We start from the raw sequence: 27,500 nt of genomic DNA, 5'->3' as shown, positions 1-27,500 counted from the left end.
CATTATCCCTCTCCCAACTTTAATTCTAACAGAAGGTATTACCTCAGTCCATTTAAGGAATGATGCACAATGAATCTTCCAGATGCTAAAATAGTGCCTTTGACACAGACCATCTCATGAACTTGATATGTTCTTAGATGGAAAGGTAGGCTCTGAAGACAACTGCAACCTAACTCTAGGGGGCAGTGCAACAACCATGACAAACAGCAGCACACCAGATACTGAACAAAAATTGAATCTTTAATGGGGAGCGAGCACGCACAACTTATTTTAATCCAGGAGTGCAAGCAGGAATTCAACTACATTTGAGGCTGGATGAGCGCCATTTAAAATTTGTATACAACAATCTTGCAAAAACATTGGAAACTTAGGCTATAAACCAGCCAAAGCACACACAAATGCAAGTAAACATTGTTTTTACTTACCTTCTTTATCCTGGATCTTTGCCTTCACATTTTCTATGGTATCACTAGGTTCAACCTCTAATGTGATAGTTTTCCCAGTCAGGGTTTTCACAAAAATCTGCATCTTGGAACCCCTGTGTCACCTAGAACAAAAGAAAATCAAATTGGCTTACACCAGGAAAGAAAAACATGGTACAGTCCGACAAATGCAGTTCAGTGCTTGACAAATGCAGTTCAGTGCTTACCCCCCACACTTTTTTTTAAAAGATGAACTCTCTTACATAACTTGGTACAAGACAAGGTGTCAAGCTAATTGCGAAACATTCTGGACCCAACTGTTCTGCTTTTGATAACATTATCACCATAATACAGACACCAAATGAAAACCAACCTTCTCGGTTAAAAATAATGTACTTTGAGTATATTTATGAGACATCTAACAAAAAAGATTAACGAGCATGACAAAGAATAATTTTTCATTTTGCCAGAACAAGCAATACAGCAATCTTCCCCTTCTTTCAAAAAAAGTACTATTTAATAAAGGACTCTAAGAACCCTGTATAGCCAAGGAAAACACAGACAAGAGTTTTGTTGCGTCTTTCGGCTTTTCCCAGTTAGGGGTAGCCACAGCAGAACTCCGGTCCGCTAATGATTGGCAGTAGAGTTTTTATGTGCTGGCTTGCCGGGCCTAACGCACAACCTTCAACGAAGGAACACCCGTTCACATATGTTGCCACACAGAAGACGCTCTGAGAATCGAATGGGCGACATCTGAGGCGACAATGCTACCACAGCACGCAAAACAGACAAGAGTATGACAAATTATTCCAAAGCAACCCATCACCCGAAGACAAGCAGGTGGCTAAACCAGCCAACAAATTCAAAGGCAGCATTAACTCTGCAGAATGATTAAAGTTTGACCCTCAACTTCTGGAGAAAAGCATTGTTCTTAGTTTAAGGCGTGAAGTTGTTAGCATAGTATGGAACTGACTTGTTTCACAGAAAAACATGCAACAAAGTCAGAGATTGCAGAACTGTGAAGGTAAGGAAGTTTCTCATTTCTCCTAATGCCGCTACATTCAAGGCTTGAAGTGCAGGACTGCAGGGTGGGCTTCCCCCACACAACTGATTTTCATGCTGTCCTCTAAATGACTACCTTTGACGTTTTCAATGAATGGTGGTTCAATAATTAGCTGTACATTCCTTAATATATGTGTTGACAGTCAAGGCTGACTGCACCACTACAGCCAAATGCACAGATTGTGACTTGTGCAGCAAAACTGAAAATAAAATGGTCCTTTGGCACCCAAGTTCACATCTTTTCTTTGCGAGCTTCTCCCCATCCCAAAAGAACATGCCCAAGCACAGCTATAGTATCCACCACATTCCATACAGTACTAACTTTCAAATTTCTAAAACATGCACCAGTCACCCAAATTCTCTCCCTCGGTCAGATCTGGAAGCCATTTCCAGTAAACTACCGAAAGAAGAGTTTAAATACACACAAAACCAGCAGTACTTCTGCACAAGTACATAATAACCCCATATCAGGTTTCTAAGAGTCAAAAGACTCCTCTTTTGAGAAACCGGTTTAGAGAGATTAACTTAACACCTAGTTTCACACTGTTCAGTTATCTCTGTAGAGTTTCATAACCAAACTACTTCCACTCTGCTCTTCGTATATAAAATGTCTTTAACCTTGTGACCTATGATTTCATCTTAACTTTTCCCAGAAAAATCTCAACAAGTCTTATCCCCAACTACACAAAGAACCAGACACGTACTTCAGAAAACGCAGCCATACATACATGCGAAAAGGATAACTAAAAAAGTGGCACCATAAATATGAAGGAACAAAACGGCCATCACCGACAACTACTTTCAAATCATGACATTAGAAGGCTGCCTTCCACTATAACAGTGCATACTACTTATCTTTTCATAAGTAATTAGAGAAATTAAATCAAAGCTGCACTGCAAGCTAATTTCAGTGTTTTGACTGTTTGGGGGCATTCTCCCAATGGGTCATGCAATATGTAGGAAGAGCCTCTCCCCAACTCACAAAAGTTGTCAGATAATTGAAACATTCCAGTTCAAAAGTGGGTCAAAAGGGATTCTGCTTTAAGGTTCAAGCAGTCTGCAAAATGCTTTCAACTCCATCTCTTCTCAAAGAGATCACTTTTCACCACGCCATTATGTTAACTCACTGTAGTTAATTTTTGATCCTACATTACCACCATACCCCTATCCTTGAAAAGTTACATCACTTCATTTTCTCTACTTAACTTCTGTACTTACTTTTTAAAATTATTTTCATATTGCAATAACATAACAATCACAACTGAAAGTTCCAATTTCTTCCAAATAGCTTGACAAGCAAAAATATGCAGCACACAGTAATTGTCATTATACAACTATCCCCCCCATTAACATTCAAAAACGTGCATGCCGATTGGTCAGCGTGCACGTTGTAAATCAGAGTTATAGCAATGGAAAAAGGTCCGGTCTCCCAGACTTTAACTCTTACAGCAACACTGTCTCGCTATGTTAAACGAGTTTAACATAGCGAGACAGCTTTAAAAAAGTGCAACGGAGATTCTCAGTTGCTTTTTTTTTTTTTTTTAAAAGCTGTCTCGCTATGTTAAACCCATTTAACATAGCGAAACAGTTTGTAAAAAGCAATGGAGATCTTGCTTTCTCCGTTGCTTTGGCCCACAGCTCTGATGTACTGCTTAGGCATTTTTCGGTTTACAGGAGCTAGGAATACTGCAAGATAAGTTTACTTGAATAAAAAAAGACTTTCAAAGCTAAACCGCCGATTCCAAAAAAGCCCAGACTGTTCTGGCAAGATGTTAACCTACAGCCTCATTTACGGAAATGAGTGTGTAACCAAAATCATTACCCCAGTTCCCCAATAAATCAGACCTGTTTTACTGCAGTCAATCACACCAATCAACAAATTTGACACAAACTATTACTAAGGCAAGACCTGTAGTTTGAAGAGCAGACCAAGCAGCTAGAGAAGTGAGATGCAAGTAAATAGGGGAAATGCAACTTTAACATGTTTGAGGTAATTTATCAGGAACCACTTCAAGTTCAACAATATACTTAAACATTAAAAAAGTCTCATTACTGCAACCTGATAAACAATTGGTGGCACTACTCACTCTCTCCGTTCATATAAAATGTGACAGCACCTCTGACTTTTATTGAAAATCATTTTCTTAATGCCTGGTGATATGTTTTCCTTGTACAATGTGTAAGAATACCATGTACACATTCTTACGTGCTTTGCTTGATCTATACAGTACATTAAAACAAACTGAACTTGACAGTAGCTGGAGTGACCCCGGAAGTTCCTCACAAAAAAAAAATAAAGGGTGTAAACAACATGAACTAAGTTGATCTCTTTACTCTATTTCCTATAGACTATTAAGGGGTGACCTATGCCTGACAGGTATAATTGTATCCTAGTACCCCTCCCGGATAAGAAGTAGCAAGACCCACCCAAACATTGCCCAACGCCAATGATGTATATGAATTCTTAAAGAATATTCATTGGGTATGAATGCTTGCTGGTTGAATCCATGTTTAATTCAAGAACGTTAAGGCAATGACCTCTGTGGATTTACTTACATTTAGTACAACCTGTTGCCAAACAGAAATACACTTTAAGTGCTAAGGAGCACAACTTCTTGATTTCTGGGCTTCCTATGTCTCGATATATGGCATTTATTTAGTCATCACAGATATAGGCGCTTCACCATGAAATGTCTACAAACTGAGGTAGCAGACCTTAGTTGCATGCTTATTTGTTCACAGGCGAGTAGGCAAAGTGCTAAAAAAGTAAAACAACCGAGAGTGCAGTCTTATGAAAAGATCACGCTGACTTGTGTAAAATGATACTGCACATTTTTCAGGCAGTCTAGGTACAAGTGGTCCTCTGTACATTTCCCTCTTGTTCCACCTCAGACATTGTAAACTTAATTTCGCTTATTTTTCCAGTTGTAAGTCCTGCCAGCATTCTAATATTTGACAGAAGTATTCTTAACTTCAAATTAGGCCATCTACTCTGGATAGTTTTGCTAAATTGTGACTTTTGTGGTGATGTTTTGTTGTACAGCTTCATGGTTTGAAAGGGAATAGTGTAATCAGGAATGACCAAAACCCTGATACTGAGACAGGAAGGTGGTGGTGGGGTGGGGTCGCTGGCAGCAACCATGCCCCCAGCAGCAGCCAGCACCGACTCAAACTGAAGAATCCCAATTTGGCAGATGCACACTGTTAACTCAATACTGTTGGAGCCACTAGACTTTCAATAAGTAAAAGAGCAAAGTTTGCTCTGTTACCTTAACTCGCCAACTGTCACCAACAAGTTACCACAGTGATTCCAAAGATGTGAAACAGCCTCAAAAATTTGAGACGTCATAACAGTTTTCTGTGTCAATCGACAACCAGTGTATGCATGATGTCAGTAGCAAACCTACATGTCAATCATGCATCATTTGCACATATCACGTCCATTTGGCATGTCAATCATGCAGACCACACCCAATTTGCAGTCTGACAGGGGGGGGGGGGGGTACTAGGATACAATTATGCAGCCCGACCTACAAGGCGCTCACAAATCCAGTCCTGGTGGAGCTGTTACACATATGCAGGTCAAACGACATGAGCAACCCAAATCTAGGTAGGTACTAGGCTATTGGCCCAAAGGCCTACGTAAGCCTAGCCAACAAGGCTCTCTGTTTTATGCCACCCAAGAAAGTTAGTTCCCTGTGCCACTGTCTAGCAGAGACGCACATGATCCTCGGGGTATATTTCCCATCCACTCAAGATTTTTCTTGAAAAGTGCTAATGAAGAACTTTGCTTGACAGATTGTTAGCCTGTTACAGGGTATGGGAAGTCTCTGGGGCAGGAATCTCTGGAGCATGTCCTGTTTATTGTGGTGACAAGGTTTAGGTCCCTAGACTCTAGACTTAAGTCAGCAACTCAGACAAAACATGCTGGACAGACAGATGTGGGTCTCAGAGATTGCTCCTGCTTTGGTACACGCTTCCTGTTCACAAAGCAGTGACCTACCCTTAGCCCTCTTCAAAAGCAATTTGGTCCAATAGATGGGGAATCGGAAATTCACACCTAAGGTAGTGAACACGTCTCTTATGGACATTAGCAATTTGTAAGACACTCAATGCACCGACACAAATCCATGCCATCCTCCTACTGCTAGGGTCCATATACTGGGCAAAATCGGGTTAGATTGGCTAATCTTGTAAGAGCCCATTAGCCGTTCGCTTAGTAATTTCACATGTATCCATGAACTACTCAGTCCATTTGTTGTAGTGTATTCTTCCACTAGTGTGCATTTATATCACGTAAACTTGGTTACATCACAACTGTACCGTGACTTGGAACATAAAAGGTTTCCTCGGCGTTCACAGATATGCGGATTTGGGCCTTCAAAGTAAACCAGCTAGAACCCCGATCAACATAGTATAAAACATTAGGATTACGACCCTATTCTGAAAAATAAAACAATTGTGATTACGTTCCTATTATGAGAAAAAAAAAAAAAAGAAAAACACGTTCTTGGTACGGTTGTCGTGATTAACAGACGATTAATCTTTTGCTGTCCACAAACGTATAAAGAAAAATATCCTGAAGTAAAATAACACTTCAAGAAAACTAACTGAAAAATATATAACTTTTACATGTGGAGCACCCTACAAGCAACAGAGCTACCTAATAGGAGTACGACAGTGAGATTAATCCATACTGCAACAGCATTTTAATTACACATGTCCCTGCCGCACACGACTTTGAGAACGCAAAACCTCCAGGAACCCCGGGGCCAAACTCCATTCTTCAGATCTTACTAGCGCTGTTCCTGGACGTATCAATCCCCAAAACCTTACACTTCAGAATAACGTTTATTGCAATACAACGCTTTTCCGAAAAGTGAACCAATTTCACCCATAACAATTACTACTTAAATCCAAAAAGCAAATTACACACCCGCTCACCACCCGAGCTCAAACGAAAAGGAGGACAGGATACAGTAAACGTTATTTTCTTTCAACTTCCGTTCTGCAAACTAGACACTCTATAGTGCATTACAAACTTTATGGTACTAGAGTTCGCACCGGCACGTAAAGCCCTACTCGGTTTACTCACGCCGAAGGCTTTGCAGGAAAAAAATAAAACTACTAATCCCAGGAACTTTTAATATACTACTTCAGTTGGTGTGACGTCAGGTCGTAACAACGTAAGTGAACTCGTGCTTAAATCTGATCCCGGAAGAATGACAGGTAACGTGTGTTGTTAGGAGGAGTGGGCTTACTACTAATATGAGGTTTTGGGTTAGGGTAGTAGTTATGTGAATTTTGATCAACTGCTTAGGGGTTAGTATGTCTTTTACTTTCTTGCCTAACAGATTGTTGCTGTACATCAAAGATGCTATTTTATCATCATGTAATGTTTCGGTTGTCCTCTGAAACGTGGAGTGTTTTTAAAATGAACATCTGAAATCCAGTATAGATAAAGGGTAACTATTGGTTTATGTGTTTCAATAAGAACATTTTGTTTCTCCAAGTATAATCTTTCTGGTGCTCTAATGCAAAAACAGTTGTGGTTTTTGCTAATTTAAATGCTTTTTATATAGTTGAATTTGCACTTCTTGAAGGGGATACGTTGGGGAATTTGATACATTTTATTTGATTATAGCAGATTTAACATCTTTAAGGATTCAAAAATGTGTAAAACCAAAACATTCGCTTGCTCCTTTCCCGAATAGTCATTTAGTAGAGGATTACGGTAGGCACAGCAGTTTGTATAGAATTAAATTTATGAATTTTTGACAAGCTGCTCCCTGTAGTCTTGGGTTCCGTTCTATCAGCTTCTCTTTACCTACCGTGTGACTCTTAACCTGTCATTTAACTAGACCAAAAAAAAAAAAAAAAAAAAAAAAAAACGAGCTAGCCCCTTCAGTGGTCTCCTAGACAATATGCCTAATTAACCACCAGTAAATTCCCGGGTATGAATCCGCAGATTTGGGTACTGAAGTACAATATTATGTGTTGGCACAGAGCCTTAGTAATAAGCACAGATGATGATAAAAAAAGAGAGAGCGAGAAATATATGTTGGTTGTATGTTCGAGCAGTTGCACTTATGGGGAAAACTTGTGCTTCCATTTTGTTGTAGGGCAATTGAGTCTTTGTGTTCATTTATTTATGTGTGAAATGGCTAAGTAAGCAGGTCATAGGACCACCTTCTAGCATGATGGGAGTGAGGAGTACAGACAATGTTTACATAGGACAGCAATGTATAATGTAAGTTCTACCACAGTACTTAAAAAAAAAAAAAAAAAAAAACTGGAACATAATACAAGTAAATGATTCAGTGATTTTTAACAAATCAAAGTTAATTGGGTAATTTGTTTGAATCAGTTTGCTTGGGTGGTCACGGTGGTGCAGCGGTTAGCACTGTTGCCTCACAGCAAGAGGTTCTCCAGTTTGATTCTCGGCTGGGGTGCCTTCTGTGTGGAGTCTGCATGTCCTCCCTTTGATCGCGTGGGTTTCCTCCGGGTGCTCCGGTTTCCTCCCACATCCCAAAGACATGCAGTAGGTGGATTGGGCACTCTAAGTTGGCTCTAGGTGTGAGTGTGTGCACGTGTGTGTGCTTTCTGTGTAAGGTTGGGCGCCAGGCTAGCAACTCGACACCGTAAAACTCCACTGCCAATCATGAGCGTACAGATGATCCGCTGTGGCGACCCCTAACCGGGAAAAAGCCGAAAGAAGAAGTTTAAATCAGTTTGCTCGTTTTCTATTATATATTTAAAAAATTGCACTTTATTCATCTGCTTTTACTGTAATTGTGTTTCTTTCCATTGTATTACCTTATTTTGCTTGTGTTTCTTAAATTGTATTATTCTGCTGCAATTATTACTGCTTGGTAGTAGCCTGATTAAATTATAACTGTTATTCTAAGCCTTTTGGTTTAAGCACCTGGGCTTTAAAACAGTTGTTTTACATTGTGGACTGCATTGTTGTGGCAGGACAGGTAGCTTGGAATTGCTGCTTGAAGGCTCAGTGTCTGTTATTCTAAAAGTGCATTAGTTCTGGTTTAAGCACTTTGGCTTCAGGCCAGTTATTTTACATTAAGAAGGTTTGTAGTCTGCACTCTTGTGGGGGGAGAGGCTAGATTCTGCCCTTCTGAGCTCGGAATTTCTGGTTAAAGGCTTATTGTGCCTGCTTATTTGATATGTTTCTTTCTGAAATTGTGTGCCTTGTTTGCTGTAGCCCCGAAGGTAGTAGTTTATTGGGCATTTTGAGCTAATTTCTCTCTTGCATTTGTGCGATTTTGTGTGCCGGGCAGTGCCGGTTAGCTAGGGTTGAAGTATTCCTGGCTCCACGAAGTCTGCTCTTCAATTTTTCCCTTGGAACTAGACAAACTTTCAACTTAAGCACTCAAACCATTCATTTCATAGACAAGCACATACTCAAAACTCATAGCAAGCACTAATTAACCCTAGCACTAGACCCCCTATACTGTCCAGAAGGACAAAGCTCTTTATTCATCCCTACCAGCTAATCAGTAAAACAGCTTACTTTACCTATTCAGGCATGTCCAAAGGGCAGTTTCAGGTGTACTTTCCAGTCCAACTGGTGAATCTGGGCATTTTGAGGCAATGTTAAAACTGTCTCATGTACACAGACAACCCTCTCCTCCCACCACCAAACACTAATATATGCGAGAGATGCAATTATACAGCCAAACTGGAGGCAAAGCTCTCTCTCAACACAAGACTGGAACTGAAAGTCAAGAGGAGAAGGAAAATACTTGCAACACACCACCAGTCTCGCACAGACCTACTAAACCAGCACCAGCAAATAACACACAAATACATGAAAACATACTCGGAAGCTCTAAATAAAAATCTGCAAAAGCAACAGAGACCTCCAAAACAGACACCTGAGCAACCTCCACACCCCATCACAAACCATGAAACACATACTTCACATAATCAATGTGCCATGCAGTCACAGCCCTTAAGGCAAAATAACGTACCCAGCACAATGACGTCCCATTCACTAGGCTGGACAAGGAGAAAGGTTACTGTTAGCTGCCTGTCGGGAGCCATAATCTGCCACATTACATAAGCACTCAGGTCACTCCAGAACAAGTACAAATATGACTCTGTCATTGTTCATGTTGGTGTGAATGACCTGAGACGTACCTCCCTGGACTATATGAAAAGAGACATGGACGAGCTCTCTGATCATGTAGCCCAGGCGGGTATGACCCTGACCCTGAGTAGCATCCTGCCCTCACCAAGAATGATGCCACAGTATAAAGAAAAAATGGTCAATTTCAACAATTGGCTAAGTTTCTGGTGTCATTCAAAGGGGAACCAGCATCTGTCCACCTGGGATGACGTGCTCGATAAGCCACGTTGCTTCGCAAGAGATGGCTTACACCTGTCCCCCTTAGGCTTTCGAATACTGGGCAAGGCTTTTGCCACCTCCATAGTGCCTTTTTGAGGCAAGGCTCAAAAGACAAACCCACCACCGTAAATAGCACAAGTAACCAAAAACTGAGGGTAATGCTACTAAACGCCAGAAGTCTAAACCTCAAAATGCATGCACTCGACGCACTCCTCAGTATGGAGAACATGGATATCTGTGCAGTAACAGAAACCTGGTTTAAGGCTCCAGAGAGCACCCCAGCACTACCAGGCTATAACTCATAACATGCTTTCCGGCCACAGAACCCAGACTGAAACACAAAAGGTGGGGGTGTATCCATATTCATCAAGGATATCCACACCTCCAGGTTAGTGGCACAGCACAATGCCTCCGAGATCATCCATGCACAACTAACAACGGGCAAAACTGCAAATCAAATTGTAGCTTGCTACAGATCACCCACCATGACCCAGGACCCCCCATTCTGCGTTTCTGGAGACACTGGAAAATATGAAGGTCCTACCAAATGCCCTAATATTGGGTGATTTCAATTACCCAAACATTAACTGGGAGAACTACGCGAGTACTAACTCCCTTGCCCAATTTATAAACCCGAACACCCTGGATAAACTGGTCAACACCCCCACCAGAGGTGACAACATATTGGACCTGGTCATCACCAACATGGGCGACAGGTGTTCTACACCGGAGGTCAAACCCTAGCTGGTTAGATCAGACCATAGACTAATCAGTCTTTATATCCACATTCCGCCCCCACACCCAATCAAGGAAACCACCATGAAAAACTTTTCAAAAGCAAACTTCACGTTACTTAAGAGTGAGGTGGAAAGGTTCACAGCCCCCATGCTAAAGGACAACGCTGTCCAAGCTGCTGAATCCCTTACAAAGGCACTCTATGAGCACCTGCAAAAATGCATGGATCGTGCTATCCCAAGCAAAACCAAGACTCACTCTGCCAAAAAAAGGAAACCAGTCTAGTGGACCCCTGCCATAAACAAGCTATACAATAGAAGGAGGAAATTAGTGCAGAAGAGAGTAAAATCCCAAGAAGGAAAGACATCCCTGATCAGTATCAGCAAGAAACTACGATTCCTCATAAAATCATCCAAGGCTAGCTTCGAAAGAAAAATTGCCAAGGACTTCAAAGATGACCACAAAGCATTCTTTAGCTATGTCAAGAGCCTAAGTGGAAACTCAGATCTGCTCTGAGTTAGTGCAGAATGGCACAAAATACACTGAATCGACTGATATTGCCAACATTCTGGCAGACAAGTTTAGTGCAAACTCCACTCCCTAAAGGGCCCATAACCATACCAGAAGAATGTAGTGCCCCGGCAATCACTGATTAAAACAGCCCTATCCAAAGCCAAAAATACAGCTTCAATGAGACCAGACTGTGTCCCAGGCGGTGTCTCACACAAGCTCCAAAATGAACTAACCCCTCACATAAACACACTGTTCAAACTCTGCCTCTGTACAGGCTACGTACCCATAGAGTGGCACACAGCAACAGTTATCCTGCTCCAAAAAGGTGGAGCCACAACGGACCCCGGGAACTATCACCCCATAAGCCTGACTAGCCTGGTCTGCAAGGCTATGGAGTGCTTCATCATGGAATTCATTAACAGAGACATTGGGAACCTTCAAACACTGGACCCTACCCAGTTTGGCTTTAAGGGCAGATCATGCCTCCTAAACCTGGTGGACTTCTCTGAGACAGTTACCAAGGCTCTAGATGAGGGAAAGGAGGTCCACACAGCCTATTTAGACCTTGCAAAGGCTTTCAACACCATTCCCCGTTCTGGTATTATAGACAAGCTCGCCAGTCTGAACATAAACCCCTACGTCATGAGATGGGTTGCCAATTGGCTCACAGAACCCACACGGTGAGAGCTGCAGGCTCTAGGTCCAACTCTAAACCAGTTACAAGTGGCGTCCCCGAGGGCTCAGTCCTGGGACCCCTCCTGTTTGGTATATACTTCTCAGAGGTACAGGCAAGCACAGGAGGACTATGACTGACTTAAGTTCGCAGACTACTGCAAAGTGGGGGCCATAATTGACTCTCCAGCTGATACAGACATCCTCCAGAAGGGTCTCACTGAGACGGATACCTGGTGTCAAAGTCATGGCCTCAAGCTAAATGCCAAAAAGTGCATAGTCATCCCCTTTGGAAAAAACAAAGTACCCGTGAACTACCACATACGTGGTAGTCCCCAAAATACAGAAAATGTAATAAGGGATCTGGGGACCCAAGTAAATAGTAATCTCTCCTTTGATAATCATATTGCCAAGGTGGTTAGAAAATCCTTCTATGTGGCCCACCTAATCACAAAAGGGTTCGCATCTAGAACAAAAGAGGTTATTGTGCCCCTCTACTCATCACTCATTAGACCCATCATAGAGTACAACGTCCCATTTGGGATGTACTGTACAAGACACCTGAAACAGCTGGAAGGACCACAGAAGTACCTTGCCAAGAGGATTACTGGCCTCAAACATATGCCCTATGCAGCCCGACTGAAGAAACTCCCGCTGTACTCTGTTGCATACCGCTTACTCAGAGGTGATCTCTGCCTGACATACAAGGCCATGTCCAACCCAGAATTGATGGACATGCTCCACCTAAAAAAAAAAAAAAAAAAAAAACAAATCCCCAAGAGCCACATGCTCTAGGGATCTAAACCTCACCACAACGATAAATAGGACGTGCTGGAGGAATAGAGTCCTGTCCCAGAGACTCCCCATGCTTTGGAACAAGATTCCATTCTACATTAGGGAGAGCCCTTCACTAACACTCTTCAAGAGAAACCTTGACAAGTGGATGGGAAACAGAACATTTACCCCAGGGATTACTACAGGGGCTCTGCTGGACATAGGCACAGGGCACTAATGGCTCTGCTGGACCGAGGCACAGGGAACTAATCTAAGGGGGTGGCGAAAGCCAACACATTCTGGCTAGGCTTATAGATGCCCTCGGGCAGATAGCCTAGTACTTACCTATGAACCTAAGTAGATTATAAAGTGGATAAAATATATAAATGAGCCAAGAATTCAACAAAACAAGCAGAACCCAAAGAAATGTACTAAGTCAGTGGTTCAGCAAAGCAGAGTTTTATTGTTGATGTAGTATGTTAGCTTTTTTCCCACATTCTCAAGACATGTTATAGGTGGATTGGAGATTTTATTTTTATGTGTTAGCCAGGATTGGCTGAATGAGCTCATGAGTCCCTTTTCAGTAGCAGCCTGGAGAGAAAAGCTTTACTTATTTGCTCACAAACTGAAATTTCTACTACAGTGTCACATTTTGCATTCCAAGTTATGCCAATGTTCCACCTCACCCGGTTGAACATTTTCGCTAATCTACTCCTGTCTTCTCACATTTTACTATAACCCATTTCTTGATCACACACCTCTCACCTAATCTTATAATTTCACCTTAACTTTCAGCTAAGTTGTTCTGTTTCTGTACTCTTTATTAGTATGTTATACGCTCTCCCACTGTTCAAATGAATACTCATCAAAATGTATACTCCAGCTCCGTTCACTTTCCACTTTTTCTTCACTCTAGTTCCATAAGTTTTTACCCTGTATCTTCACTTCACCCTTTCTGCTACTTCTACTGTACTTTGTGCATACCCCATTTTAAATCATCCTGTACTATATTTTCTACATTCTACTCGGATCTTGCCATCTGATCAACTGTATGTATTAACAATATTCTTTTCTTCTAGATTTTTAGTTACTACTCAGCATTACATAATTGAATTTTGCCTGTTTTAAATTCAATTATTTCATAATATTATTGTACAACATCTACCTATTGTTAGAATTTTACTGTTCTTGTATATGTTTTTCTTTAAATGTTTCTGGAACTTTTCTCTCTAGGCCTCTACTTGAAAGGAGCTTTGCCTAGTAAGATTTTCCATGTGAATAAATAAAACTCAGAAATATAGAAAAAATGCAGTTCTTTATTCACAAGTAATAAAGGAGTATTAACTGTCATTGAGTGTCAGTGTAGGATACATAGGTAGATGCTGTGATGATGTGAGGTATTGCCAGCTATGACAGGAGAAGTAAGGCAGTGGATGTCTAACGTATGCCAGAATAGCTAGCTGGAGTTTTGTAAATAATTATCCCATTTGTATATCAAACTGATTTGTACAGGTGTTTGTGTTGAAAATGTATTTGTAAAATTGTGTTACTAAAATGTACCAACAGTGAGTCCTGCTGGACCGAAAAAGAAGTATATCTATATGTCAGACTGTATGGTAACTATTGAAATGAATACATTGTAACAGAAGATACTGGAAGAGAAGAGGTTAATCTCAGTCCAGCTAACTTTGAAAAATAGTTTGAAATTAAATCACTTGGTATAAGCCGTAAATCTCACAGGTCTCGGTGCAGCCAGAAACAAAAAAGTCTGTACTAGGAAGCCTTCTGTATAGTCCTTGGGGGTGAACTAATTGCTACTGTGGAGGGGTGGAAGTTTGAAATTGTTTTATAACTTCCAGAAGCTGCAACAGATCTTAGCAAACCTCTAGGTGTGTAAGGTAACACATCTGTGCTAAATCGTGGCAGTTTGTAGTAAAGGGGTAGTATGGGAACCAAAGTCAGATGACGAGATATATGTGATTCTGTAATCCAGCACAAAAATGTTGTTGTTGTTGTTGTTATACCATACCATATGACACAAAAGTCTCAAAGTAGTCTGTTTTTTTATTTTTTGGAACTTAACATAGAAGGATCTCTCACCCACTTCATCTTGCCTTGCTTTAGTAAGTAACCAGGGAATAGTAATTCTTTAGATCAGTCAAGAAAATATAGTGAGATTAGTGAAGTATTGTTTTTCTGTAACTGTGCAAATCTATCCATCTGTGTTATTTTTAATATTTCCTGTGCTGTGATTTAAAACTCTGGTGTTTATTGTAAATAGATATTTAGTATTTTCATGTTCTTTTATTAATTATTATTAAATATATTTAAACCTTTCATTGTGGTTGGCCTTTTACAGAATATTTTAACCTTTGAGAGCACTTATACTTATTTGGTGACACTGTGGCCGCTCCTGAAACATTACCGTTTGTATTAATATTAATTTCACTTGGTGGACAGCACAGTGGTGCAGTGGTTGCATTGTTGCCTCACAGCAAGAGGTTCTCTGGTTCAATTCTCGGCTGGGGTGCCATCTCTGTGGAGTCTACATGTCCTCCCTGCGTCTATGTGGGTTTCCTCTGGGTGCTCCGGTTTCCTCCCACATTACAAAAACATGCATCTGGAGTGTTTCTCCCCGGTCCTCCACTGAAAATTGGTTTCGTTTCAAGTCTGACTTTCCCAGTAAACAAATGTTAAATAAATAATAATAGTGAAATTGGGTATCCTTGTAAGATCCTTAGAGTAGCTGGCTTTTGAATATCTGGTGGCAGTAACTACCTTATAGTCTGGGCAAAGGGTAGCAGAGCAACTAAATCTGTGCTGGCCTTTCCCAGGTGTGTGTGTGTGCGCAAATCGTGTGTGTGCGCAAATCGTGTGTGTGCGCAAATCGTGTGTGTGTGTGTGTGTGTGTGTGACCTACTTGGAGCAGGGACAGCAGAGCACTGGTTTCACAGAGAAAGTGGTGGATGACTTGTCTTGGACACTCTGCCAAGGACTCAGCTCTACAGCTGTGCCAGTGGGGAGTCTTATTGGGGGCTTGGAGAGAGAGAGGGGAAACCCAGCTCCCGAACTGAGTGTGCTCCCTGTGTGTTCTTTGTGCTTGGTGCAGAGAGCTGCATCTGGAAATACTGTATGTATCTATTTTTGTTTCAGGTAAACATCCCTCCCCAATATCGGTGGTGAGGATTCAGGCTTCTTGATACTGGCCCATGGGGGGGGGGGGGGTATCACATATTATGCTAACATGCAAACCTGTATATAGAGTTATCAGATAAAATGTTCTTATGTAAAGATTTAAATGTGTATATGTGCAATCCATTTATACTTTATTTTCATACTTTTATCAATTTCTAACACTTCTGTAGTTTTCATCATATTATTGGTTTATAGTAAAAAAATTAAAGGGTGTTAGTACTTTGGAGGAGTAGGTTTGAATACAGAAAGGAGTTGTCCACTAATAATAGGAGAGTAGCAGAAGGAAAGGAAACATCTTGCATTTAATAAAATGTGGGCATAATTTTGTTAAAATTTCTACAGAGGGTAGTTAAAAAAATCCACAATGATCTTAAATGATTTTTCACTTTTATTAGAAACTATTTACTACTGGATTGAGATCTGATTTCCAGAGGGATTATATGCTTCACTGATGTACATGTACCAAATACAGTGACTCTACAAAAGGATTTGATTTAGTTCTGAGTAGTTGATGTTGATTTATGAATTTTTATCTCCCAGTAGGGTTGTATCTTTGAACTAAGATTGTTATTGCAGGACATTAATTTGGTTTGTATGGCTGGTAATTGTTTGTATTTAAATGTTCAATTGACTAAGTTTTTATGTTTGGTTTCTGAAGAAGTCTGTTAGATGAATAGCGAAATATTAAACTTTGACTACACTAAAAAATACTTATTGGAGTCCTCCTGGTGCATCATTTGGTGCTTTTTGCTTCTTGGTTTTGTCTTTGCACCTTTGCCTGGTACTGCTGTGTTTTTCAGTTGATTTGTATGTATGTTGCGAGTTACAATGAATGAAAATTAGATTGTTTTGCAGTTATGACCAAGGTATGTTACGTGCAACATACTGATGGGACCTGCTTGAGAGATTTGCTTAATTTAGTTATTTTGTTTTAACGTTTTCTGTGGCATACAAAGATGAGTTGTTGTGGGGGTGGGGGGGGGCATTAAGCTGATTAAAGCTGAGGTATAAAGAAGACAAGTAGAAGAGTGCAAGCTGTTATCATAGCATCGTCTTTTAGGTATGGTGCAGATATGTATAGTATTCCAAGCTTTTTGTTAATTTTAGATATATCTTAGCGTGTATAATGGTTAAACTTTAGATGCTGGTCAAAGACGACACCCAGACGTATAGTTTGAGATCCTTCTTTTTTGATAGATTTTTTTGTGATTTAGTTTCGAGTTCAATTTTGAGTTTTGTACTTTGAGGGGAGAGTTGTATTTAGTAATACATTTAATTCTGTTAATCACGTTTCTATGTTTAGAGGTTATGTTGTTTAGAGGTTAGTACTAGGCTATCTGCCCTTGCGGGCCATTTTAAGCCTAGCCAGTTTCCCTTTTTGTGCTTGAATTAAACTCTCCCATTTAATTTATAGATTAGCCTTACTCATTCCATGGTTGATAATTTTACATTACCCCCTAATGAGAATAACTGGGATATTTGTGGAGGTAGCTTTCCTTATTTTGATTATCTGTATCCTGTCTGTGAGGCAGTTGGAAGTACAGTCGGTGACATAGGTGATTATTCCCAGTTTTTTTAGTTTTTCTACTATGCCTGAGTTAGGCGTTATGTCAAAAGCTTTGACCAGGTCTAGGTATGCAGTGTGTACCATTTTGCCTTCATCCATTCCTTTTGTGACCTTTTCAAAATATCCACTAGGTTGAGCAAGCATGACCTGCCCTTGCCGAAACCAAACTGAGACAGGTCCAGTGTTTGGAGGTTCCCTATGTCCTGGTGATGAGTCTTTTCATGGCTTTGCATATTAGGTTGGTTAAACTTACAGGTCTGTGATTGCCTGGGTCTGTGGAAGGACCTCCCTTATGTAGGGAATAACTGTCGCTTTTCTCCATTATCTTGGTACAAAATGCTATTTAAGAGCATTCAGGGACATTGCCATGGCCCACTAATGCAGTATTTTTAGCTTTTGAAGGCACTTTTAGGACTTCTATTATATCTGGAGATGAACCAATTTCAGATATATCTTGTGTGGAGTTCTGTGCGATTGTCTGCAGTTGAGTTAATGTCTTGACTGGACTTCCCACTGAATTATCAGCATGTTGTACGAATGATACATCGGTTAGTCTTTTATACACATCATTGATGAATATGTTGAAGAAGTATGGATCCATGTGTGTCATCCACTTTTATGGCTACGTAAGAGGAGTATGCATTTTATCAATGTAAACATTGAGACTTTTTCATTTAAGTAGCTGTTAAACCAGCATATTGTTTCTTTCTGTATGTCTAAGCTGGCTAATCTTCAGAGTAATTGATGTGAGATTGTGTTGAATAGTTTTGATCCTGGTCCATGTGAGGCAGAGCACCTTGCTGGCTCTGTTCAAGAGAAATCTTGACCTGTGGATGGGAGATCGTAGGTTTATCCCGGGAATCATCTCTGTGTCGCTGCTGGACAGAGGCACAACAAACTAATGGGCACAGTATTTTTTCATATAAGGGGTGGCGTAAGCCACAAAAATTTGGGCTAGGCTTATAAATGCCTTAGGGCAGATAGCCTAGTATAAACCTATGAACCTATGACATGTTTAAGAAGAGACAGATGACAAGTTGACTGTTTTTTTTTTTTTTCCTGAGCTAGTTTGTATGTTGACATGCTTAGCTGAAGATGGGCCCTTTTCTGATGGGATGACGCCTGGCTTATTTAAGCTATCTACAGTGATGCTTACATTTTTTGTAGATCAAAGTGGAAAAATAAAATTGCAGATGCATTTAAATAATGCAATTCTGATGCAAGAAGAGGAGTAAGCCAGACTCTTGATACACAGGGATATATTTTTCAGTTAAATTTATGCTACTGTTTTAAAATGTATTCTTACCTTTTAGGCCATCTTCAATTGTGTTGTCACCATAAGGGTAGGTATGTAAGAAGTAGGTCAAGCTAGATTCCCTAGATAATAAGTACATCTGCCTGCTGTACCTGGATCATGTTGACTTATCAAAGGTTATTTCTGTGAGTCCCAAACCTCTAAAAGATCATGCTGAAAAACACATTTTGTGGACACAAAAACTAGTCTTATTTTTGCAAAGTGAAAAAGTACTCTGCTCTTGTCATTCCCCCTTTCCTGCACATACAAACTCCACTGTTACTCAGCAGTGGGAAAAGGGCAGCATTATTTATGTTGCAGGAAAGTTTTGAATTAAACTATTTTGGAAGCTTGGGACTGTGTGAAATCACCTCCACAATGGTTATAGTAACACATGAATAAGAAAGTTGGTTACAGTCCTAAAACATCTCCGTGAGAAATCCATTAATTTGTTTACACAGGAATATTTGTAAAGTTTTACAATATAATTTAAACAGTATGTAACATCTAAGTATTCTTCAGCTTGCTTCTCCTAGTACTATTTTCACAAGAAGCCATTTCTTACCTGTAAGCCTTACATATGCTTGATATCTACGTATTGCTGTGTCTGAAGCATTTACATGCATTTTCTTTGAACATGCAATTGCAAACCTATTTGGTTACATTATTCAGTATACCAGTGCAATTGTATTTTTTAATGAAAGTCAGTGGTCAACCGGCTTGTATATTTTATTTTGGCTGGAAAAAATAAATCTTGGGTCATTGTCCCACTGTACTCATCCCTCTTTAGACTCCTTATAGAGTACAATGCCCCATTTGGTATGTACCTCACAAGACATCTGCAACAGCTGAAAAGGCCACAGAAATACCTCACTAAAAGAATCACAGGCCTAAAGCAGATGCCCTATGCTGACCGTCTAAAAATCTCCAGCTATATATATATGTGGCATATCGTCTACTCAGAGGCGATCTCTGCTTAACATACAAGGCCATGTCAAACCCTGAGCTGTTGGACATGCTCCACTTAAAGAAATCCCAATCCCTCAGAGCCACATGCTCCAGGGATCTAAACCTTGTCATCTCAATGAACAAAACATGCTGGAGGGATAGGTTCTTGACCCAGAGACTGCCCATACATGTCAAGCAGAGAGCGCCTCCTTGACCTCCTTCAAAAGGAACCTTGACGATTGGATGGAAGATGGGAAATTTTCCCCGGGGATCATGTCAGTCTCCTTGCTAGACAGGGGTCCAGGGAAGTAAATATTGTGGGAAGAAATATCCAGGGAATTGTTATGGCAAGGCTTGTATAGGCCCTAGGGCCGATAGCCTAGTACCAACCTGTGAACCTGTCCTTATTTTGACATCCGTTCATGTTTGAGATGTGTCTGTGAGTAGGTAATGCTTCTTGGAATGCTTTGGTTCAGTATACTTTGTAGTGCTTTTGGGAGAGTCTGAAGTGTTCTACCACTGGTAAGTAGTGTTTGCAGAGTGACTTGGTTGGTGCTTGTCATGGTTTAACTTCCTGGGATGCAGTGACTGTCATGGCATTCTTCCATATGGCAGGCATTTTTGATATGATCAGTGAAACTGATTATGAGGGGAAAGAGTGCGAGATACTGCTGATATCTTCATGCACCTTAGAATGTGATTCACCCACATAAAGCTGCACAGTTAGGGAACTTGTACTCCTAAAATGGCAGGGGCAGTGATAAGCTTATGAGACTCTTCTGTTATAAATTTTCGTAGGAGGCTTGCAGTTTTGAACCAGCGAGAGGTCACCTGCCTTAAAAATGCTATCCTTTCAAAGTTGGTTTCCCCTGAGGGTGCTAGCAATCGTCATTTGCAGCTTTCTCCATCTATTTACATATGTCAATAGAAAACGCCCTTTATTATTGTGATTTGGACTGTTGTTTTATTGTCTGTACCTGTCCATTTGCCACCACTCCACTTATTATAAATTTTAGGAATACTTTGCTTAGCACTTTCATCCCCAGTATATAAAAAAAAAAAAGAACATCAGAGTAAACAGAATTACAAAAGACATGTTTTATATGTACATCTAGTCAGCTGACTGTACTACTAACATTGTTACAGAGAAGTGTACTAAACAAATACATTGTGAATGTCATAATAAAGTCAATGCACATTAAAACCCCTTGAATTTAGAATAACTTTTTAACCTTCTATTAAAAAATATTAATAGTCCCATGTTATCTGGGAAATTTACTGGCTTGCAATGACCGCTACAGTTGCAAGCCAAAAACATTTTTTTTTCTGTTTTTTGGTTTTGTACTTGAATTTTAGGAATACTTGAGAGAAAGAGAGAGCAGTTGCCATCCACAACCTAGGCAAGCCTCTGGAACTTTTTTTTAAAGTGCTTCATACTTTATTATTTTCCATGAGTCAGATATACAAATCACATTCCTCATGCATGGCATGCTTGCATGTTCTGGTGATCGATCCATGACTTAGTTACTACTACTTTAATACTACTTTAAAATTTTACAAATTTACATTACCAGCTAGGGCCAACCCATTACCAGAACTGACGATGATCAGTGACGTATACTACAGAGTCACCCCCCACCTCATTCCTTACCATCTGTCTATGTGGAATAACACTGGTTCAATCACACCATTTTACATTACCTTATTTATACTCTCCCATTCCTGTTTAATTCTCTCCAATACTCACATTTCATCACCTGCAATTTACTATGGCTTCATCTCAATATTTTCTTTTCATGGTCTTTCAAATCACTCATCATTTTAATAATGTCTTGTATTGTGGGCTCCTTAACAGATTTCTAGTTTCTAGTTATCCCTTTCTTAGCTAATAAAATCAGTGGCAAGTTTATTAATATTAAAAGAGGTTCTCCTGTTCGATTCTCGGCTGGAGTGCCTTCTGTTTGGAGTCTGCATGTCCTCCCCGCGGTCGAGTGTCCTCCGAAAGGCATGCGTGAATGGGCATGCCTTCTCTGAAGGTTGGGTGTCGGGCTGGCATCTCGGCACCATAAAAATCTACTGCCGGTCATTAGCGGACCGGAGTTCTGCTGTGGCGACCCCTAACTGGGAAAAGCCAAAAAGACTAACATTATTATTTATTGGCACTCTCCCTTGCAATCTAATTTAGTAAAAAATGGCCCACTGTCAATTCACTCCTCTTCCACCACTATACATAACATTCAAATATGTTTTTTGTACTTCTCTTAACTTCCTACATCACCAAAGTACATGTTTCCAGTCCCCTATTTGATTTTTCCCACACCTCCAGCAAGTTTGCAATATTTCTGTGAATATTCTGTTCAGTTTGACTGGTATATAAATGTATTTGTATAAATGCTTCCATCTGAAAATTCTAAACTTCCTGGAATTGTTGCTATTGGAAGCATTACAGTAACCTCTTGATTTTTTTTCTTTTGTGAGATCCAGCAATAACTTTCCCTGCCAACTTTTTTCTGACTCCATTTCTCTGTCCAGAAGTCAGCTGGTAATGCTTTGTATAACTTGCCCACTATTCCCCTTGTACTTGTATATTATGTCTTAGATTCTGTCAGGATCTATATTAAAGTGGACTTTGCTAATGATGATTTGATCAATTCTTGTTATATTTCTTGGATACGGTGACTACTGCCATACATTTAATGAGATCCTGTCCCTGCAATTTGAAACTTCCCTTACTTGTTCCCAGCTCATTACCTGTTTGTCCTCCCTTAGTTCTTCCCAAAAATAAAGGATCCTATTCTTTTTACCCCATCATTTAATTCTGTCTAAATTCAAGTAAATATAGGCTGACCAACAAATCCACACCACAAGCCAATTAATAAAGTAATATAGGTACTTTAATAAAGACAGTTAAGCGTTTTCGTCCCATAAGCCTTCATCAGAACCGAAAAATAGTATATGTAGTATATTTAAATACAAAATAAATTAAAATCATGTGATCAAATCCACCCAGTTACTTTCAGCCTTCAGTTAATGACTATTGGACATGCAGGTGGTTGGTGTGACAGAGCAAGATGCAGAGGACAGGAAGAAATGGAAACAGGTGATCCGCTGTGGTGACCCCTAACTGGGAAAAGCCAAAAGAAGAAGAAGAAATGTTTAATAAATAAATCCGTATCTAAATTGCCACATTGTTAAATAAAACTATTGCAGTGTTTTTTTTTTTTTTTTTTAAATCTTCTAAAATCCAAGGTAAACAAAATATGTAAAATCAATAAATAAAGGTGTGATAAAAATGTATAGTAAAAATGGAAAAACATGGCCATTAAAAATCAAACATCAGCAGCACATAATTTTAAGATGCTGTTTAAAGAAACAGTCATAAGACAGAGTCATTTAAGCCTCTGTATTCATTTACATTTAGTCTTAACTGCCACAACAATTCGCAGTATTCAAGGGTGTATTCCCAAGGGCCACCCCTCGGGTTTTGTATAACTTGCTCTGAAACCGTGAAAAAGAATGTATTAGGGGCAATTCTAACTCATATTTAAACAGGGAGTTGCAAAGTTTTTGTTTTTATATCATAGTAGTGTTCTTGTATTCTTGTCCTCCTATAGAAACAAAATCAAGAATCACAGATAAATACACTACACTACTATGATATAAAAACAAAGAAAGTTTGCATTGCCCTGTTTAAGCCTGGGTATACATTTGCATTTAGTCTATGCTGCCACAACAATTCACAGCATTTGTGGGTGTATTTCCAAGGGCCACCCTTTGAGTTTTGTATAACCTGCTCTAAAACCATGAAAAAGAATGTATTATTAGTGGCAATTCTAACTCGTGCTTAAACAGGGCATTGCAGAGTTTTTGTTTTTATATCATAGTAGTGTTCTTGTATTCTTGTCTTTAATTTTCGTTCAGTGTTACCTGCACAGAAACAAAAGCAAGAATCACAGATAAATACACTACACCTCTACTGTTACAATTACTGTATGAAATGAATGTAAACATACATTTAATACTAGATAAAAACAGTTCACGTCCTACACGTACTTGCATTCCCCACGTCCCACATTTGTTAGTGCCACTTATTAATTTCTTAGTAGTTTAACTGGTACAAAGATTATTATCTTTCTCTAATTTTTCTTTTATATTAGCGTCATCATCATCTTCTTTCAGCTGTTCCCGTTAGGGGTCGTCACAGCGGATCACCTGTTTCCATTACTTCCTGTCCTCTGCATCTTGCTGTGTCACATCAACCACCTGCATGTCCTCTCTCACCACATCCATAAACCTTATCTTAGGCCTTCCTCTTTTCCTGTTACCTGGTAGCTTCATCCTTGGCATCTTTTTCCCAATATACACCATCCCTCCTCAGCTCATGTCCAAACCAACGTAATCTTGCCTCTCTGGCTTTGTCTCCAAAGCTTCCAACCTGGGCTGACCCTCTAATATACTTATTCCTAATCCTGTCCACCCTCGTCACACCTAGTGCAAATCTTAACATCTTTAACTCTGCCATATCCAGCGCAAACTCCTGCCTTTTTGTCAATGCCACTGTCTCCAACCACATAACATAGCTGGTCTCACTACCCTCTTGCAGACCTTCCCTTTCATTCTTACAGGTACTAGTCTGTCACAAATCACTCCCGACACTCTTCTCCACCCACTCCATCCTGCCTGTACTCTCTTCTTCACCTCTCTTCCACACTCACCATTACTCTGAACTACTGACCCCAAGTATTTAAACTCATCCACCTTCGCCACCTCTACTCCTTGCATCCTCACCATTCCTCTATCCTCCCTCTCATTCACAAACACATATTCTGTCTTAGTCCTGCTGACCTTCATTCCTCTTCTTTCTAGAGCATATCTCCATCTCTTCAGGGTGTCCTCCACCTGTTCCCTACTCTCACTACAGATCACAATGTCATCTGCAAACATCCTAGTCCATGGGGACTCCTGTCTGATCTCGTCTGTCAACCTGTCCATCACCATTGCAAATAAGAAAGGGCTCAGAGCTGATCCTTGATGTAACCCCACCTCCACCTTAAATGCATCCGTCACTCCCACCGCAGATCTCACTGCTGTCACACTACCCTCGTACATATCCTGTACCACTCTTGCATACTTCTGTGACACCCCTGACGTCCTCATACAGTACCACAACTCCTCTCTAGACACCCTGTCATATGCTTTCTCTAAGTCTACAAAAGCACAATGCAACTCCTTCTGACATTCTCTGTACTTCTCCATCAACACTGTCAGAGTAAACATCGCATCTGTAGTGCTCTTTCCCGGCATGAAACCATACTGCTGTTCACTAATCATCATGTCCCTTCTTAACCTAGCTTCCACTACTCTTTCCCATAACTTCATGCTGTGACTGATCAGTTTAATCCCTCTGTAGTTACTACAGCTCTGCACATCACCCTTATTCTTAAAAATCAGTACCAAAACACTTTTTCTCCATTCCTCAGGCATCCTCTCACTTTCTAAGATTTCATTAAACAATCTCGTTAAAAACGCTGCTGCCATTTCACCTAAACACCTCCATGCTTCCATAGGTATGTCATCTGGGCCAACAGCCTTTCCATTCTTCATTCTCTTCATAGCTGTCCTTACTTCCTCCTTGCTAATCCATTGTACTTCATGATTCACTATCCCTACATCATCCATCCTTCTCTCCCTCTCATTCTCTTCATTAATCAACCCCTCAAAGTACTCTTTCCATCTCCTCAACACACTCTTCTTGCTTGTGAGTATGTTTCCCTCATTATCCTTTATCACCTTTACCTGCTGCACATCTTTCCTAGCTCGGTCCCTCTGTCTAGCCAATCGGTACAGGTCCTTTTCTCCCTCCTTAGTTGTATGAAAGGTTGGACACTCTTTATATGCCTTATCCTTAGTCTTCGCCACCTCTCTCCTTGCCATGCATCTCATCTCCTTATACTCCTGTCTACTTTCTTCATCTCTCTGACAATCCCACTTCTTCTTTGCCAACCTCTTTGCCTGTATACTCTCCTGTACTTCCTCATTCCACCACCATGTCTCCTTGTCATCCTTCCTCTGTCCCGATGTGATACCAAGCACCTTTCTAGCCATCTCCCTTACTAGCTCTGCTGTAGTTACCCAGTTATTTGGTAAGTCTTCACTGCCACCTAGTGCCTGTCTTAACTCATCCCTGAACTCTACCTCACAATTACCATTTTTCAATTTCCACCATTTGATCCTTGGTGCTGCCCTCACACTCCTCCTCCTCTTCTTGATCATCAACGTCATCCTACAAACCACCATCCTATGCTACCTAACTACACTTTCTCCGGTCACCACTTTACAGTCACCAATCTCCTTCAAACTGGCCCTCCTACATAAGATATAATCCACCTGTGTGCATCTTCCTCCACTCTTGTGTGCCACCCTATGCTCCTCCCTCTTGTTAAAATACGTATTCACCACAGCCATGTCCATCCTTTTAGCAAAATCCACTATCATCTGACCTTCTGCATTCCTTTGTTTAACATCATACCTACTCATCACTTCCTCATCCCCTCTGTTCCCTTCACCAACATGCCCATTGAAATCTGCTCCAATCACCACTCTTTCACCCTTAGCTACAGTCATCACCACTTCATCCAATTCACTCCAAAATCTTTCTTTCTCATCCATTGCACACCCAACTTGTGGAGCATATGCACTAACAACATTCATCATTACACCATCCATTTCCAGCTTCATAAACATCACTCTATCCGACACCCTTTTCACCTCCAAAACACTCTTCACATACTGTTCCTTCAGAATAACTCCTACACCATTTCTCCTCCCATCCACACCATGATAAAACAATTTGAACCCACCTCCGATACACCTAGCCTTACTCCCCTTCCATCTGGTCTCTTGCACACACAATATATCCACCTTCCTTCTGTCCATCATATCAGACAGCTCTCTTCCTGTACCAGTCATACTGCCAACATTCAAAGTTCCAACCCTCACTACCACAGTCCTAGCCTTTCTCCTCTCTTCCTGCCTTCGGCCATGTCTTCTGCCTCTTCTCCTCCTTCGGCCAACAGTAGCCCAATTTCTGCCAGCACCCTGTTGGCTAACAGTACTGGTGGCGGTTGTTGTTAACCCGGGCCTCGACCGATCTGGTATGGAAATATTTACTGGTGATTGCATGAAATGATTTGGCGAAGTTTTACGCCGGATGCCCTTCCTGACACAACACTCCCCATTTATCCGGGTTTGGGACCGGCACAAAGAAATGCACTGGCTTGTGCATCCCCAGTGGCTGGGTTTTTCTTTTATATTAGCGTACCTCTAATAAATAAAATGTGGTCTGGTACCCAGATTTCCTTTCAAAAAGTTGTCATGGTAAATAATAATCCAATTTTTACTTACTAATATATGGTGACTGTTCTTGTTATACTTAATGCATAGGCTGTTTTCATAACAGTGTGTCATTTCTTTGACTGCTTCATTACTGTAATTATAAATTAAACCCATCCCTAGGATGGTTTAAATCTACCTTACAGAATAGGCAAGGTAGATTTAAATAGTTGTCCTGATGAGTATGTGTAATGGGTAATCCCTTACTAAAACATATTCAGAAATGTCTCCATCTCCTTATCAGAGTCAGAATCATCAGAAGTAATTCTTGAAATTCGAACCATCTCACCCTTAACCAAACTTTTCTTCTGTTCAAAGAGATGATTACTGAAAAAATGTTAATAGCAATTTGAAAAAGTAGGTTTGCTGTAGAAAGTAGATTTAAATTTGCACACTTCAAAATCTTTAAGTAATATTTTTGATAAGTAATATATCCAGATGGTTGATCTCAGTGTTGGAGAACTGGTGAGTGAATTCTAAAAACATTGTAGTGGATTTAATGCAAGTCATAAAGTTACTCAACTGTTCTCAATCAGCCTTCCAAATTATAAGTATATCATC

General features: G+C 40.3%; 2 protein-coding genes across 5 annotated transcripts in view; one reads left to right on the top strand and one right to left on the bottom strand.

The window, feature by feature from the left end:
* Positions 1-6,543, bottom strand: part of UBA52 (ubiquitin A-52 residue ribosomal protein fusion product 1) — a 31,228-nt gene extending 24,685 nt beyond the window's left edge. Inside the window, exons 1-2 of the mRNA XM_044053949.1 lie at positions 6,421-6,543; positions 426-547 (exon numbers count right to left, since the gene is read on the bottom strand). Coding sequence (XP_043909884.1) covers positions 426-528 — 103 coding nt within the window. The 5' untranslated portion in view covers positions 529-547; positions 6,421-6,543. The remainder of the gene's footprint in view (positions 1-425; positions 548-6,420) is intronic.
* A 96-nt stretch (positions 6,544-6,639) lies between these two features.
* Positions 6,640-27,500, top strand: part of KXD1 (KxDL motif containing 1) — a 77,567-nt gene continuing 56,706 nt past the window's right edge. The window contains exon 1 of one of the 4 annotated variants that reach the window (XM_044053948.1): positions 6,640-6,713. The gene's annotated coding sequence lies outside the window, so the exon portion shown is untranslated. The other 3 variants (XM_044053946.1, XM_044053947.1, XM_044053945.1) reach the window with 3 other exon arrangements.

Source organism: Protopterus annectens, chromosome 13.part0, assembly GCF_019279795.1.
Source record: "Protopterus annectens isolate FY-2018-M chromosome 13.part0, PAN1.0, whole genome shotgun sequence".
NCBI classification, from domain to species: domain Eukaryota; kingdom Metazoa; phylum Chordata; order Ceratodontiformes; family Protopteridae; genus Protopterus; species Protopterus annectens.
Note: the sequence above shows the minus strand (reverse complement) of the source record. Positions and strands in the feature narration are given on the sequence as shown.